Source organism: Gavialis gangeticus, unplaced genomic scaffold (genome assembly GCF_001723915.1).
Source record: "Gavialis gangeticus isolate Ggan-Ray unplaced genomic scaffold, GavGan_comp1, whole genome shotgun sequence".
Classification (NCBI taxonomy): domain Eukaryota; kingdom Metazoa; phylum Chordata; order Crocodylia; family Gavialidae; genus Gavialis; species Gavialis gangeticus.
The window spans coordinates 149,757,798-149,775,707 of NW_017729022.1; the positions used below are offsets into that span (position 1 = coordinate 149,757,798).

Consider the following 17,910-nt stretch of genomic DNA (forward strand, 5'->3'; position numbering starts at 1 on the left):
CTTCCAAGGGAAGTGGTGCTGGCCCCTACCCTGGGGGTCTTTAAGAAGAGGCTGGATGCCCACCTAGCTGGACTCGTTTGAGTCCCATTTCTCTTTTTGGGGTTTTTGTTGTTCTCCCGCCCTGGCGGGGGGTCGGGCTAGAAGATCTACTAGGTCCCTTCCGACCCTTAATCTATGAATCTATGAATCTATGAATCTATGACATATTACAATGACAGGTGAGAGGGAAAACAAAGAAATTCAAGCTGTATGTTGGCCTGGATTGCCCCCACTGAGTCACCTTGATTGTATACTTTTGCTTAATCTTAAAGAGTTACTTCTGTAAATACCGAAAGAAACTAATGCAGTAGGGGATCTAGAAGCCCTACACATGTAGTTCACTGGCATGCAGAAATGTATCATGAATATTTTCTAAGAAAATTCTCTCCAAGAGGAGGAATATGCAATATCCACAGTGGTTACCATTATATCTTTCCAATCAAAGGGGAGACCCAAAATGAATACTACATGTCATACATTTACTTCACTAGGGATGGGAGTTGAATGGGAAAAGTACAGGGAAAAAAATTTCCATGGATATTAGCATGTGCATTAAGCACCAGATTACAGCCATTTTTTTCCTTTCCTAGGAAACTTTTTCCATTATTGGAGTTTAAGCTTTCACTAATTTGTCATTTGTTTTCTTTCACACAACAGCAAAACCCAGAGCAAACTAAATGACAAAGTGATGTTCATGAGACTTAAAGGGACAAATATTACATCTCATACCATTTCTCCCACAACATGGCTATGGAACCTGTTATATGATATGCATATAATGCATGATGCATTATGCATTATTTGACCAATTATGTTACTTCCTCTCCCCTAAGCAGATCCACACTCTAGAGTACCTAGATCTCTCCCCAGCCCTATAGATCACATAAGCTAGGACCTCCCCAAAAATCACTTCTGCAGTGCTGTCCCATAAAAAGTTGGCCAAAAACTTAGTGAGAGCAGGAGTAGTAACTACTTTTCCCTCCCAGACCCTGCTGACTCCTTCTAATGAAAGCAAACTCTTGAATCAACTGTGAATCTTCACTGTATATGATGCTTTGCTAAAAGACCAAGTTCATGGATTACACTGACTAAACGAGAAACTGAACTTCCATTTTTTAAAAAAGTTTGTAGGTCTTGCAGTTGTGAAGCAATAGAACCTTAAAGGATCAAAGGCAGAAAGCTAATGAAAGAGTGGGCTCCAGGATTTTTGGGCCAATCTTCTGACTTTGGGGAGCCTGAGGCCTGATTCTTAAATGGTAGGAACTAGCCGCTTTTACAGTAGTTTTTTTCAGGGGGTTGTAGAGAGGTACGGGGAACATCTGATGATTATGGAAATGAAGGAGATCAGAGAGTTTATAATCTGAATGAAAAAGGAACTTTCTCCTCCTAACTTCTCCCCCTCTCCTCTATCTGCAAGAAGCCTGTGTACATTGCACTGCATCTTCTCAGTGACAGGGTATCAAAGCACACTTTGGGTACCAAATAAATACATTGCTTAAATATTTAAACAAGACAGACTGAAGGACAAGAAAAATGCTATTTGCCAGGATCTAAGACAATACAGACTCATTTTCTCCTCATGTGGCTGAAGTTACAAATGAAACAATCCTGGCAGTTAAGCATTGCAATTGGCAGGCTTTAGTCAAAAGCTACTCAAGGCTGGAACAGCAAGGGTGTTTGCCATAAAGAATAACCTGCCATAGCTGAACAGACCCATCTGTATTAACATAAGAAGTGCCACATTGTGTCAGACCACAGATCCAGCATCTTGTATCTAAGTGGAGAGAGTGGATATCAGGAGAAAGTATTTATACAGGGCCCGTCCAAACTTACTTGTCTTTCTGATCTGTTCTCTTACAGTTTCCAGCATTCAGGAACCCTAAAAGTCCTATTTTGGACAAAGCAGTCCTACCTATTCTACATAATACCCACTGATGGACCTATCCTGCATGTATCTGTCCAGTCTTCTTTTGAACCCAATTACATTATCAGCCTCTACAATATTTTGTGGCAATGAGTTCCACAAGTTAATTACACAACATGTAAGAATAAAAAAAATAATTAAACCTGTTTAGTAGCAATTCAATTGTATGTCTCCTACCAGAAGGGACTGAGTGGGGGGCAGGCAGGGGCTGAGGTTCTGGAGTGAGGGGCACAGGTGGGGCTGTGGGTTGGGAGTGAGGAGCAAGGGCATAGGCAGGGGAAGGGCACCAACATATCAGTGCTGCTCAGCTCCACAAAGTAGCTGCAGTTCCAGTTGCAGCTGTCCCCACATCCTGGTGAGCAAAGCGGGCAAAGGCAGCTCTGATTTTTCTATGATATAAAAACCCAAAAGTAAATGCCAAAGTGCATAGATATTTATAATTAATTTTATGATGATGAGAAAGGCACTGGTAGGCTTCCAAACTGCTTTAAAATTGTACATATATCAATAAAACATTGCCCAACTGATTTATCTTAATATATAGTAGCATTTAATTTTAATCTAGGGAAAACATAGTTTTTGTGCATTTTAAAGAGAGATTTTGGGTTTTTTAAAGAAAAGAATTTGAAATTTTTAAACAGGGATCATCAGAATCTCTCCTAGTGAGGCAAAGGGTGGGACACAGGCAGAGGAGCCTGCCTAGGGCCAGCACTGGGGACCCAGCTGGAGGGCAGATAAGGTGACTGACCTCTAGGCCATTTGGGGCCAGGAGGACACGCTTCGACAGTTCAAAGTGGGCCACCACAATGAGCACATCTTCCAGGCGATAGCTGCCCAGATGGCTGGGGGCACCAGAAGACATGACAAGTGCCCCAAAGGCGAACTGTATAGCCATGGCCCACTGGCAGCTGACCCAAAAATGCAGGTGGCTCTGCTGCAGTACCCATACCACAGCCCAGGCACCCATGCGGTCCCCATCCGGGGCTGGCAGGCGCGCAGCCATAGGGCCACAAGTCCAAGGGTACAGATGCTGTCACAGGTGGCAGCAGGTCACAGCCAGGCAGCACCCCCTCCCGTCATACTGCTGGAGTGTGTAGAGGGTGCAGGGGCCACTCTGGGTCAGAGCAGCTACAACAGTCCAGTTGGCACAAGGGGCTTGTGTCCCCAGAGACCAACTGGCTGGGCCTCAGAAGCTCCTGAGGGCAAGTAGCCCTGTGCTGCTTGCCAGAGCAGCTTTTTATACTGCTGGAGCCAGGACAGACACTGGCCCCAGCCTCTAGTGCTCCCCTGGCTGAAGATCCAAGGTTAGTTTGCCCCAAGTGGCACAATTTGCCCCACATCAAAGTGCACATTCAGGTACGTGTGCTGAGGTACAAATCTCCAGTACAATTTGTCCCACTGCTATTTAAGCTGCTGCAAGTGCACAGCCCTGCACGTGTGGACATCCACAGAGCTAAATCCAGAAAAGCACAGAACTCTCTCCCTCAATCCAACCAAGCACTTAAGTACATGATAAATTCTAAAAAGACAATGAAATGTTTAAATATGTTTAAAGACAAATGTGCATTGAAGGCCTTGGCTATATTTGGTCAAAGGACTCTGTGCTATGCAGGATTGGGCCCTGAAGCCCTATACGTGTTCACAGCTATGACTCGGTAAAACCTGCAGTGGCAAGTAAGTATTGCCTTCTCTTCCCAAGTACTTAAAATGAAAACAAATGAACACAAACTTTTGGGCATACTTTTGACACTTTTCAGCCCTCAATTCGGTAATGCTTGTTTGTAAACATTCTCCTCTTGCAAAAAGGGCTGTTTTAAAAGTTAAAGCTGTTGCACTGTATTTCTTGAAGAAATGACTCTGGAACTAACAGCTATTAGACATCATTGCAACTACTGTTAAAGAAAAATATTCATTTTATTAGCATAGCTAATAAACAGCTAAGGGAAACCTGCAAAAATAATCTATGCATCAAACAGGGCTGCCCCATTATCTTTCTTTCCCCTTTTTTGGTAAGGCGTACATTTTTTAGCATGTATTCCCCATGTGTAGAAGCATGGCAAATCCCTCATGGAACTGAGCTGTGCACCCTTTGCTGCCTGCAAAATAAGTCTTCTTTTGTTCAGAAACAGCTATTAAAAACAATGTATTTAAGTTTTTAGACAAAAGAATGTTTATTTTCCATATATCAGAATGCCCTGCAAACTGAGTTTTAAAATAATGTAACTGTTGGAAAGCTATTTTCAAACTACAATATGGGCAAATCATGCTTTTACTGAAGGATTCTTAGCACTTCCCTGAACTTCCCCTTAATAAACAACAACAGGAGCTGTGGAAACATCAAGAGACAGCTGGAAATATTATGTTATCTACAAAAGATTCCATAGGAATCTCAATCTGTATCCAAGAAAGATTCTGTATCTAGGAAAGTCCATGTGGACTTTGAGCTTTACAGAAACCTTTCTAAATACTTGATGTGGAATTCTAGTTACTTCCCATTGCTATTCCTATTAGATACTTATTTTTGGCTTACCATGGATTCACTGATTAAGAGGAGAAGAAGAGCCTCTTCTATGTTGTCTTGAGGGCAGTACAGGCTGAAAGAGAAAAAACACATTTTTATAAGCAAGGCTACAAATTAGCCCATCAGTCTCTATTTTAATGTCACAAGAGGACCAGTAACTTGAAACACCTCATGCATGATTCATTTGCTATACAAAACCTCCTTTTCCAGAAGCACACAATTAAAAGCTCTAGAGAGTGCATCTAAAGCAAACTATTTTGACCCAGCATTACATGAATCCCATCCTGCAAATAAGGCAGCTATTTGGGCAGAATCTTCCTTCATGAGAAAATTTAATAGTCTGGATTTGGGAAGTTTAGGTTTTGTCAAAAGGCCTTTTGATTAGAAGCTTTTAAAGAGCTAAACAAAAAACAAAACAAATAATCCCACATGCAACAGAACTATATGAGCCAATAAGTTAATAGGAAGTGCCAAGGTAAACTTCAGACACACTTTTCCTTTTCACATAGAAACCAAAACAAAGGAGCTATACTTACTTGTCTCCTGTATAGAGCTGAGGTCTTCGACATAGAAGATTGCTAACATAAGAGTCATCTTCCTTGTTCATGAACTCTGGCAGAGGCTCAGACAAGGGGCTCCAGTAGCAGTCCTCACTCAATGAGTGGAGAAGTACTTCAGCTAACTGTTTGGCTGCAGTCTAAAGACCAATAGAAAACACAAGGAAATATCAGAAGGACTTTTTCACACAGAAGAATGACACCTCCATCTCACATCATGGGACAATTTTGGTACCAGAAACATTAAGGACTCAGTTTTCATAGGGCTGAGCACCCAAAACACCAAAGCTACAAACAGCTATATTTTTTATCCCAGGACAAAATGCAGTCATTCAGACATCTGTCTGTTGTCCTGGAATAAATCTGGAAACAGTTCACAAGATAAAAAGTACTAACAGTTTATCTGGGACCTCATGAATTGCATCTGAATGGATGTCCTAGGATTGCATCATTGAATCAATGGTGGAAAATGGTAGTGCATTCAGCCACTCACTAAACCCTGATTAGAAGGGTAGTGTGTGTACACACCAATTCCAGGATATTTTTGTTTCAGTTGTGAGGAGAAGAAAGGGATATGTTAATTCTCATGACTGAGAAGCAGTCCCCTTAATGATACCCAAGGCTCCATCTGTTCTGCGGCTATTACCATGTTAGGATGCAGTTGCACTCTAACCACCTTCAGCTTTATCCAGCTGAAACTGTATCCACTCGTCTCAGCTCAGGGGGGAACATACATGCATCTAAAATTAAAGGACCACGCCTTCAGCTACTGGAGAGGTACAGAAGACCACAAGAGAGAGGCAAGAAATTTCAGTATCATCATTCTTTTTTTTTTCTTCAATAACTTCAGAATAATTTTGAACCAGGGCAGAAACCTGACATGGTCTTCCTTGTCTAGTACAAAGGTCCTTACACCTCTCACCTCCTACCCCAACATCTACAACATAAGGGTATATCAGAACCTGGCCCAAGAGGTACAATACAAACAAATGAAAGTGTCTATAGCAACATTAGCTTTGGTATTTCCATTGTTGAAGTGTATCCAATGCATCCCATTGATTTTTGCTTAGGATGCCTATATAATACACTTACGGTACTTCTAGTATTTTGGGCATTGAAATGCATGGAATTTTTACAGCTAAAACTACGTGTATATTTATATATGAAGTATACTAACAAAACCAGCCCTTGCTGCTCCACATTATGTATTATGTGTAGAATGTTGTGTGTCTCACTTTTTTAATTCTATTTATAGAGAAAGCAAGAATCAGTATATACTACACGCACACCTTTTTTCCAGTCTTTCTCCCTTTCTCTCAGACCAGTTTATACATATATGGCAAACAGGCACACAAATTATCTGCAAAATTGTGTGGAAGAATAAGACCTGATTTCATATTATAGTTCATATGTAAATGTAAATATATACCTATATGGTAACATAGCAATCCTAGTTGCTCCTCCCCACATACTATAAAGTAAAAAACATTGGGAATGAAACCTCTGACCTCAATCATGTTTATTTCTAACTATGGAAAGTTCCTATTAACAGACTCCCAGTAAAACAAAAAGTAAAGGCTATGGAATTAGTTTGTTTCCTCATTCAACATCTCATACAAGAAATCATACTGTTAAGTTCAGATGCCATAGCAGTAACATAGTGTTTCTGGAATACTGGAAAGATACGTTTCATTTCTATACCCATGGCCAACTGGTTTAAACGGCTGACATTGCTGCAAAGAAATATTACTGCATACAATTCCTTGGAAACCTTTATACCTCCATGCACTCCTAACAAACAACAGAAAGTGCTCTGCTAGTAACTAGATTCCTCTACACTTTTTAAAGCATGTAAACACAAGCAAAATAGTCTACAGTACTGTGGCATTAGCCAATATCATTTTAAAATACCAGCATGTAATTTCACCTGAAGGCTTCAACTCCTCTACATTTTTCCCCCAAAGCCCTGGAGGGGGGTGGGGAAACTGTACACGTAGCAGAAAGATCTCTTCCACACTATGTGGAACTATAATTATGTTTTGGGATAAAACGCTCCAAAAAACTAGCCCCAAATGCTTTCAGTCTGCTTTGATTTTAATGTATGGTACAGAAGAGGCACAGTAAATCAATTTCACTTTTGTTTTGAATAAGACCAAACAAATTATAAGTCTCTGATTTACATTATTACTGCCTTTGGCTTCTTTTTTTTTTTCTTTCTTTCTTTCTTTTTTATTTTAAGGTTTATTTTACTTAGAGTGCACTATCAACCTAAGTAAAAATATGCTCACATTTCATTTTAGTGATTGGAAAACTAGCTTCATTAAGTATACTCCTGCCTTGCCTCCTACTCCCCTTGGTCTACCACACATTTAAAACCAAACTGCAGTTAAACAAAACTGTAGGGAGAGCTGTGGGACAAATACCTCTTCATCTTCCCTTGGAAATGTATCCCACCCATGTGGCACAGCTCTTCCCATGAGCACAGAGAAGGAAGAAGCCAAACACCATTCACATTTTAGAAACAGCAGATGGCTGTTTATACTCACTAGGCCTTAAGAAATGACATAATGGGTGGACAATAAAATCTCCAGAATGCTGATCTCCATCTAGGATGCAACTGGATCATGCCAGCACGTAGTATATATTTTTTTAAAAAGATACCCATTTCAATTCCCGGCATAAGCTCCCAAGTGCATCCAAAGTAGCAACAAAACTTAAAATGCACATGGCAATCATGAGACAACCTGAAAGGCCACCACAGCCTGGATGGGGAAGTCCCAGAACAATACAGTTAGGTGACGGATCTGATAGACTCAGGAAGGCATATATGCACAGATGCTCATTCTCCTGAGCCCTGACTTTGTAGAGGCACCTTCAGATGAAGTTGTCCTTTGAACCTTGGCACTTCCTGTGCCTAAGCTAATATGTGAAAAGCACAGCCCTCCCCCACACCCCCTTTCCCTCTCTACCCACTCTCTCCCCTGGACTCATTTTGAATCAAATACATAGTCTCACAAAGCTAAGTCAACTTAAGGCTAATGTAGCCAACCAGTCCCTAGTAACATTACATGACCTAGACTTTACAAGTTTCTAGATATTTATCGGTGATCAACAAAACAAACAATAGCTGTCATATTAATAACTGATCCATCCTAAGCAATATACTTAGGTAACTACCAGGCATCACAGAGATAAGGATCCATATAAGAATAATGGGACAGATGCATTTTGGGACTAGGTTAGAGACCATTAGTTAGAGACACAACATTAAAATTTTCCATTATTTAATTTTTTTCATTTTTTAATATTGAGTATTTAATGACTGAAGCACAAATATAACCCAAAGAATAAAAACCTGATGGCATATCCACAAACGTTCAGCTATTCAGTAACATGAATGTATGTCCATTTGTAGGCGGCCCGTGAAATGAGAACGCACAAAATATCGTTACTTAGAAGAGAGCTTTACAGAAGGAAAAAAAAATGTACCAATTTAAATCTAAAAGCACTGTTTGTTCCAGGACACAGAAGAGGTTACAACTGTTGTGTGTCAATAATATGCATGTCCAAGTGTAAGAAACAGAAAGGAAAAACATTATCAGCTGGATTCGGCAATGTTAAAAATGGGTGATATATTTGGTTACACAAACACCATTATCTGTGGACGCAAAATAGGTTTAAAATAAAAGTCTTAAAAAATACACTTAGCAGAACAATGTTTTCATAAAAGAACCACCCTTGTGCCCTGGTGGAATGGTTCCAGTTTATACACTGGGTTTGTATTTGAGTTAAACATGCCACCCACATGTCCAACAAATGCAGTAGTCAAAGAGGTGGGGAGGAGGTGGAAATCACATTCTTGTCCCACTGCAATGGTTAAGCAATAAAGAAAATACCTCCTCAGCAAATTAAGCTTCCTTCCCAACTCCCGAGCCCTTCCATAAATTTCCCTTACCATTCTGAAGCTCTGAGTAGCTTTCGTTTCCACAGTCCGTAAGACTTCTCGCAGATCCCGCATTCCTTTCACGATATTTCTAAGAGGAAGGCAAAAGCAGCAGGATTAAAACAGACTATTTTTATGATATGCAAATATTGTGCAAGAAATTGTGCAAGAAAAACCCTAAAAAAAAAGATAACTGCTCTAACGTTGAGTGAATGGCAAAGAAGCAAGCTACTCGATGTTGGAAGGGCAATGACAAACTGAGTGAGGCACAATCAGTAGCATGTCTCACAGGAAGCCATCTGGAGGAGAAGATCACGTTCACATTTGAAGAACAGAGGGGACATTTGGAAGCTGTTCATAGATCACATTGATAAAGCAGATGCTGCTCCTTCAAAGTGTCTGAATCTCCTCATTGCATGTACATAACATACTCATTTGGATTAAAACTGAGCACGCGTGATGTTCATAGATGATGACTCCGGTTTGGTTGTGATTAAACATCTTATTATTGAAAATGTGGAAAGAATTAGGTAATATACCATTATACTATAATTAGACTGGCATAGGACAATGATCCACTCCAGTTGTATCCTGGTATAACTCCTTGCATGAACACGCTTTTTCCAAATTAAGAGCAGTTTTATTTGGGTTTACTTTATACCAAACCTGTCTGGCTCCTCAGCAGTCAAAAGCATATGCCCTGGATGCTGCACCAGCAGGAACTGCACACCCGACTTCATGCATATGCACCCAAAAGGATGCCAGTTTTAAAGCAGGGCTGTATAACATTCCAAAATGGCATAAACTAAATTTGAAAGAATAGCAGCGTCCACGTAAGCAGTGCACTTATAACAGCATCAGTAAAATTCACATCTGAACTTGTTTATATATTTTCCCATACAGAAAATTCTAAATTTCCTAAAAGCTAAAAAAGAAAAGTGGAACTGGTCATGCACATTAAGAGATTTTCTATAAATATCTGATTCGGTATCTGATTCAGGCCATCTTGCTTCCATTTGTGTTCAAGCCCCTTTAATGTTATATTGCACAAACATTCTATCAAGGACATCTAATGGCAGAGGAGAGTTGGAGCGGGCTGTTCTAGCTGTGATGGTCCAGGAAACATGCTAGAAGTAAGGTATTTTTAGTGATATATTTTACTGGACCAACTGTACTGTTGGGAAGAGATGTTAGAAAAAAAGAGGCCACTATGGGCCTAAAAGGTTATCTAAATACCATTCCCAATGATCAGCTGGCCAAAAAGAAAGAAAGATCAGCAAGAAAACCCAAACTTTGCTTCTTGTTTGATGGCAAAAACATAAGAAAAGGTAAAAATTTAACTACTGAAGCATACTGTTGAATATTAGTTGTAAATTGGCTCTCAGGAATATTCACACTGGACACTTCACGCTAAAAGTTGCATTCATCCAGTGGGAAATTGGAAAACACCATGCGACTTAAGGTCCAATCATAACTAATTAACATATTCCAAAATTATAAATACATAATTTAATACATAATCTCATAATTATCTATTCATGCACAATCTACAGGAAAATAATTATTCATACAAACAACTATGAATAAATACGATAGAAAAAATAGCGCACAGTTCAGAAACAATTTGTAAAAATATCATAGTAAATAACTTGCTTAACATATAGCAAACAAAGTGAAATATTTTAAGCAGAAAATATAATTTGTATGCATCAAGGACAGGAGGCTTGAAAAAGTTTCTATGTTGGACCTTAAGCCTGAAACAAAAACTTACAAGAATTTGTGTAGTTGCCTACCTTATTGCCTTCTACAATGAGAAAACTGGCTCTGTGGATGCAGGGAGAGCAGTGGATGTGATGTACCTTGACTTCAGCAAGGCTTTTCATATGGTCTCCCTCAACATTCTCACAAGCAAGCTAAGGAAGTATGGGTTAAGTTAATGGACTGGAAAGTGGACAGAGAACTGGCTGTATCATCAGGCTCAAAGGGTAGTAATCAATGGTTCGATGTCTAGTATCAAGAGGAGTACCCCAGGGGTTCATTTTGTTCAATATCTTCACCAATAATTTGGAAGATGTGATGGGGTGCACCCTCAGTAAGTTTACCAATGACACCAAGCTTGGGGGAACAATACATACACTGGAAGGTAGGGGTAGGATTCAGAGCGACCTCGACAAGTTGAAGGATTGGATCACAAGAATTTTTATGAAGTTAAAAAAGGTGAAATGCAAAGTCCTGCATTTAAGACGAAGCAATCCAATAGATCAATACAGCCTGGGGAACAATTGCCTAAGCAGCAGCTCTGCAGAAAAGGACCTGAGGATTGCAGTGGACAATAAGCTGAATATTGGGCCAATAGTGTGCCCTTGGAGAGGCTGAGGGAACAGGGCTTAATTAGTCTGAAGAAGGGAAGAATGAGGGGGGATTTAATAAGTGCCTTCAGTTACCTGAAGGGTGGTTCCAAAGAGGATGGAGCTAGATGGTTCTCAGTGATAACAGAACAAGGAGCAACAGTCTCAAGTTGCAGCAAGGGAAGTTTTGGTTAGATGTCAGGAAGAATTTTCTCACTAGGAGGGTAGTAAAACACTAGAACAGGTTACTCTGAGAGGTTGTAGAATCTCCATCCTTTCAAGACCTGACTAAACAATACCTTGGCTGGGATGATATAGTTGGGGATGATCCTGCTTTGAGCAGGGGGTTGGACCAGGTGACCTCCTGAGGTCCCTTCCAACCTCATTTTCTATGAGTCTATGATCTTTTGACAAGTTAGCAGTCCCACTGCAAGCTGCAGCACTGTTTATAAGGTTGGAGTATTTATTGCTATATAGTGGAAATCCAAACCATGAAGTCAACTTCCTGATTACTCCTCTAAAGTTATGTCTACACTGCACCATACAGTGCCATGCAGACCCCTGATTTAGTTCTGCACTATACAGATTCCTGATTTAGTTCTGAATGAGCTGGCTTGGTTACCATAAGCAATAAAGCCATGTTAGCATGGCACTCTGCCTGGGCTAATTTACTCTGCTTCCAGCCTACAGAACACTGCATTGTGCATTGCAGATATAGTCTATGCGATGCAAAAAAGCAAGCAAGGCAAGGCGGCCCCTTAAAGACTAACTAGTTAGGTGTCTCTCCTTTGAGTGGCATCTAAGTGGTCATTTTCAACTGTCCTCAGGAATAGATGCTCAAAAAAGTTAAGCAGGGAAACACCCAAATCAAGGTGACTACTGAGACTACTTGAATTTTAGTCTTTAAAGTGCCACTGTGTCCTGCTTTCTGCCTGACTTCAGATTAACATGGCTAATTACCCCTCTCTGCAAAAATATCCAAGCCTCCTCTGCTGCCAGCAGGCCTGAAAGAATAGTTATATTGGGGAATGTTTGTCCAGTATTTTCAAGTAAGTACTCATTTTTGTTACGATAAAAACTTTTGCTCTTAAGTGCCACTAATTTAAATTAAATAGGGTTGGAAAGAGGATTAGTTATGGTTTGTTGTGCCAATAATACCACAGTTCATACACACTTATTGGCGACAAGGAACACACTAAAGAATACATGTGCAAAAAAACAGCTTGTGCTGACAAGAAATTGTTTTAATCCCATTCTTTAAATAATAAAGCATGAAGACAGGGACTTTATTTTTCAACCCATAGAAAGACTTATCAAACTGAACAAAAGGATGAATAGAATTACTTGACACTTAATAGCTTATATGGAGGTACCCATGAAGGGGCCAGATTTTCAAGAGAGCTCAGAACCCAGATATGGCCAGGAGTGCTTTGTGAAATCTAACCATTTCACCTAGGTGCCCGAAAAAGAGTTGAGAACTTTTGATAAAATAGCTCCAACTGTGGAAATGGGGCACCTGAAAAACCTGGCATATATTCTGTGCACCTCTATGACAACAGCAAGAATTCTGGATGAGCGATGATATAGTTTGGCTTCTTTTTGTTTTCAAATTTGCATCAAATAATGCTAAGACCCAGCATCAAAAAATGCAGCAAGCAAATTTCACTGCAGGGTTTGCCTTTAGTTTCCAGTTCCAGAGTAAGAAAGCATCTGAGCACACACTGAATTTTAAGCATGCAGGTAGTCCCACTGATGACACTTAGCCTATTCACATGCAAGAGAGGCTTATGACATTTTCCCAAAGCAAAACCTAAAATAACTTACCAAAGAGAGACACACATCAATAGTGTTATTTTTGACTGAAAACAAATAACAGAGATGAAGATTCCTTATGATCCCGTAATATGGGCATTAACAAGATCGCTAGAGTTTAGCGAAAATGATGGCAGTATTTTACTCCAAAAGGTCCTTTACATAGCTGTATTAAATAATATTCTGAGGTACATTTGTGAACATTAAGAAAGAGGAGAGTGGGCAAATTAGGGGTGCCTTATGGTTTAACTCTGATGCCAGTGAAGCAGTCTTTAATAACACAACAGTCTAGCTATGTATTAAAATGTATCATTCTAGTTTAGTGATAAAGCAACTGAACACATATGGTGCACTTCAAGCAAACAGAGCTCAAAGCACTTTATAAACATACTTGGAAAATATTTAAGCTCTCAATTATTTAGAAATGCACACTGAATACAAGGATTTGAAATGCAGATTCTCTACACTAGTAAAATAAGAGAATTTACAAGAGTTAAGACATAATGAACTGAACTGGAATCTGGCCAAAATGTCTGCTCTACATTAACACCCATCCTGCAACAAAAATGCCATAAGAGATGTGATGACAGTAAGTTATCAGGATCTCATTGTTACCTTTAATTCACTAGCTGCCCATGACAGTCATCATCTCTAACAGATGGTAAAGTTCACCTTGAGATGAATGTATTACAGAAAAAGAGCTGGCACTGTCACCCTTCCCAATTATAGTTGTACCTGCTCATAGCGTGCAGCTGGTGCCTTTTGGAATTACATCTGGCTGCAGTATGAGACTACTGCTATGGCTTCAAAGTAACTTTCATCTTTGTTCCATTTCTGTCAGTTTTCTCTAGTTTTGGCCCTCCCTGTCCTTTCTGTTTACCAAACAGATTGCTAAGGCAACACTTCACACTCCTGTAAATGCAGATGCAAAGATATATAAGTGAATTATGGAAAGGCAGGGACAGTGGTTTTCATTAGTATCTTAGGGTGGGATTATCAAAAGCAAATTCTGTGGCTCTAATCCTGCTTTTATTCAAGTCAATGGTAAAACTCCCACCAAAACTCTGTGTACACTCTGGGGTTGATCATGTAGCTCCTTTTCACAGAACAAAGTCCTGAAACATTCAAAGGCCATACAAGGGGTTTGGTTCTCCAATCCCCAAATCACTTTAATTTTGAAAATCTCTGCTGAAACTGTTTTAGATTAAATCCTTGTAAATTGAGCTCACAAGCCAAGATTTTCATTAGTTCTCCTGTCCAAAGAACTACGCTAGTGATAAGATCACTTTTATTGCTGTGTTATCTAAACCCATTCAAGACAGGCACTGGTGATAATCATGTCAGTGACCAGTCACCACTCAGAAGCTAACCAGGGGAGCTAAAGGCATGACAAAACAGTGGCAGAACTTCACAAAATCCAGAGCACAGACAAGGCCACACAGATTGCTTCCCTGGTGTAGTCAACTACCAATATTGTGAATGCTGTGACAGTGTGATTGTAAACTCTGTAACCAAGTTTCCTTTCAGCCATGTTTGAAAACAGTTTCCAATACAAAGTCAAACCCAATATTTTGGCATCTTCAGCTGGAAGGGGATGTGGAAATGTATGTGAAGCGCTTTGAATTATTTCCCCTCATAACTCCACTGTGATACAGGGAACTGTTACTATTCCCATTTTACAGAAGGGAAGTAGAGGTAGAGAAGATTAAGTAACCTGCCTAAGGATGCAGTAAAAGCAAGGACTGATCCCAGATCTTTTGAGTCCTAGTTTTAGACACTAGCCAGTTACTAAACAGTAGTCTAAAAAAGGGCATAGGGGGTGCATCCAGACAAGTGAGGCCATGTGGTACGTGGTGCTGCAAACACGCCTGCAGTGCCACTTACTACACGGTCAGCTGTTCTCCGCGCTCCAAGTGTGCATTGCCCGTGTATGCTCTGCTCCAGTTTTCTTTTTTTGGGGGGGGTTTTTTGACTCCTGGATATCTAGGGGTTTAAAAAACACACACACACAAAAAAAAGGAGCAGAACACGCACAGGCAGTGTATGCGGCTGAAAAGTGGAGCCAGGCCACATGGAGCTGTGCTCCAGCTGCCAGTCAGCCTCCACCCAGCAGGATCACGGCAGCTGCAGTCCTGGGAGGCCTCCAGGAAAGGCTGCTAGGGCCTGCACAGTACTGGCCCCAGCGTCCCCTGCTGTGCCCAGGATAACTTGTCATGTGCCAAAGTGGCACAGGTGTTCCCTAGGGACAAGTAGTGCAAGGTGCGTTGCTGATACTTGTCCCTGGGGAACCAAACGTCTGCACTTATCTGGATGAGGCCAGGGAGAGCAAAATTACCCTGAAAATCTCCAAGACGAAACAAGCATCATTATGCCCTATTCACACTGAAACTGGTCAACTCCTCACCACTTAAAAAAAGGCATGCAGGTAGATTTGGCTAGAGAGAAAAACTGAGATTTTCAAAGCTGCCTAAAAAGATCCAGAAGCAAAATTTTCCATTACATTCCATATTTAAATGAAACTAAGTTTCCCTTCCCTAATCAGCAACAAGAAAAAGCCCTTCATTTTACATTCACATACAGGGAAACTTCATGAAAATACACTGTCTATCTTTGAACACTTGCTAAAAGCAACATGTGTTCAGTAAGAAAGCAATAGTATGAAGCTGATTAAATGTAGCCAACACTGAGCATGACTAAAAGTGCATGGCCCATATTAGGCAAACATGCTGATAGGAACACACACATGCTTAAGTGTGTATGGCCCTTAAAAAAAAAAAAAGGCAGTTTTTCTCCCTGGAGGAAACGAGAACCATGCCTGGAGGTACTGCAATAACCAGGCACTTGGAGAGGCTGAAGCAAGCTCTGACACCCACCTCTAGTGCCAAAATGCTAATGGGAACCATTTTTTTTTTGCCCTTAAAAAATGAGGGTAGAGTGAATAGATACATAGTAGAGCTCATTAAGTGAAGTCCCCCTCAGTGCCAACACTTTTTAAAGTCACGCTGAGCCACTGTATTTTATACATTCCAAATTCTTTAGTCTCACAGCTGAGTGTGCCTTTCTTCTCATTTCCATAGATTCATGTTTCTCCACCAGCCCTGGGACCAAGAGGAGAACAAACAAGAGAACCTGACTTTGCAGCTAAGGCACATACCTGGAAGACGGGAGGTAGATTCTGGGCCTCCCCCCTCAGCTGTTTGTTTTTATACAGTCATTGGCTGAAAAATCAGCAGCAAGCCTAGTAGCAAAGATCTTAGCCACAAGGCTACAGAGAAAGACTCATTCTTGCTCATTCCCAGCCCTGTTCCTAGTTTCATAGATGCTAGGGTCGGAAGGGACCTCAACAGATCGAGTCCAACGCCCTGCCTGGGCAGGAAAGAGCGCTGGGGGCAGATGATCCCAGCCAGATGCCCATCCAGCCTTCTATTAAAGGCCCCTGAGGTAGGGGAGAGCACCACCTCCCTTGGAAGCCCATTCCAAATTTTGGCCATCCTTACCGTGAAGAAGTTTTTCCTGATATCTAGCCTAAATCTGCTCTCTGTCAGTTTGTGACCATTGTTCCTTGTTACCCCAAGAGGCGCCCTGGTGAATACAGCATCTCTGATCCCTTGCTGCGTCCCTCTAATGAATGTGTAGGCAGCCACAAGATCACCTCTCAGCCTTCTCTTGCGGAGGCTGAAGACGTCTGGGTCCCTCAGTCTCTCCTCATAGGGTGTGGCCCGCCAGCCCTTAACTATGAGTGGCCCTTCTCTGGATCCTCTCGAGGTTATCCACATCCTTCTTAAAGTACAGCACCCAAAACTGGATGCAGTACTCCAACTGCGGTCTGACCAATGCCGCATAGAGGGGAAGTATCACCTCCTTGGATCTATTTGTCATGCATCTGCTGATGCATGACAAAGTGCAGTTAGCTTTGTGATGATTTCGTCACACTGACGACTCACGTTCATCTTGGAGTCCACTATGACTCCGAGATCCCTTTCTGCTTCTGTGCTGCTGAGAGGGTTGTTTCCCAGCCAGTAGGTGTGCTGGATATATGCCCTAGGTGCAGCACTCTGCATTTGTCCTATTTGAACTGCATCCTATTGTGTTCTGCTCACTTTTCTAACCTGTCCAGGTCTGTCTGCAATTGTTCCCTACCCTCCACAGTGTGCACTTCACCCCACAATTTAGCATCATCCACAAACTTGGACAGAGTACACTTCACACCCATATCCAAGTTACTGATAAAGACATTGAAATGTACAGGTCAATGGCGGGCTGTCGCTGCAGGCTGGGGCCGGAGGCTACACCAAGTTCTTCTTGGCGGGGAGAGCTGGGCCAGGGCTGTGCTCAGAGCGAGCAGGCAGAGGCCACTGGGAGGTGAGCTATGGGCTGGGGAGGGGGAGCAGGCTACAGCAAAGTTTGGGGTGGCCTCTCCCAGCACTGTTGCCCACCCCAACCCCCTCCCCCCTCACCGGGAAGAGCCCAGTGATGCCCCCAGCCCCAAACTGCAGCAGCAACCCACTCCATGCACAGAACCAGGGGGCATGTACCCCACCATGCCTCTCCTGGGGATGCACACAGTGGCAGGAGCTACCCCCCTCTCCATCCCATGCCCCTGAAGACAAGCTGCTCACAACTCTGTCCCACATCCTGCCCCGCCCTGACTGGGCAGCCCCAGCCCCACTCCCTCTCTCACCATGGGGCCTCAATTTGCACCCTGCCATAGTCCCTTCCCTTCCCCCCTCTCCCCCACAGACTTATCAGCTGGACGTTGCTCTTTA

At 41.7% G+C, this 17,910-nt stretch overlaps 1 protein-coding gene across 1 annotated transcript in view; it reads right to left on the reverse strand.

Annotated features, from left to right (window-relative positions):
- TTC7A (tetratricopeptide repeat domain 7A) overlaps positions 1–17,910 on the reverse strand; it is a 280,715-nt gene that overhangs the window by 225,349 nt on the left and 37,456 nt on the right. The window contains exons 5-7 of the mRNA XM_019516313.1: positions 8,997–9,075; positions 5,021–5,181; positions 4,494–4,557 (exon numbers count right to left, since the gene is read on the reverse strand). Coding sequence (XP_019371858.1) covers positions 4,494–4,557; positions 5,021–5,181; positions 8,997–9,075 — 304 coding nt within the window. The remainder of the gene's footprint in view (positions 1–4,493; positions 4,558–5,020; positions 5,182–8,996; positions 9,076–17,910) is intronic.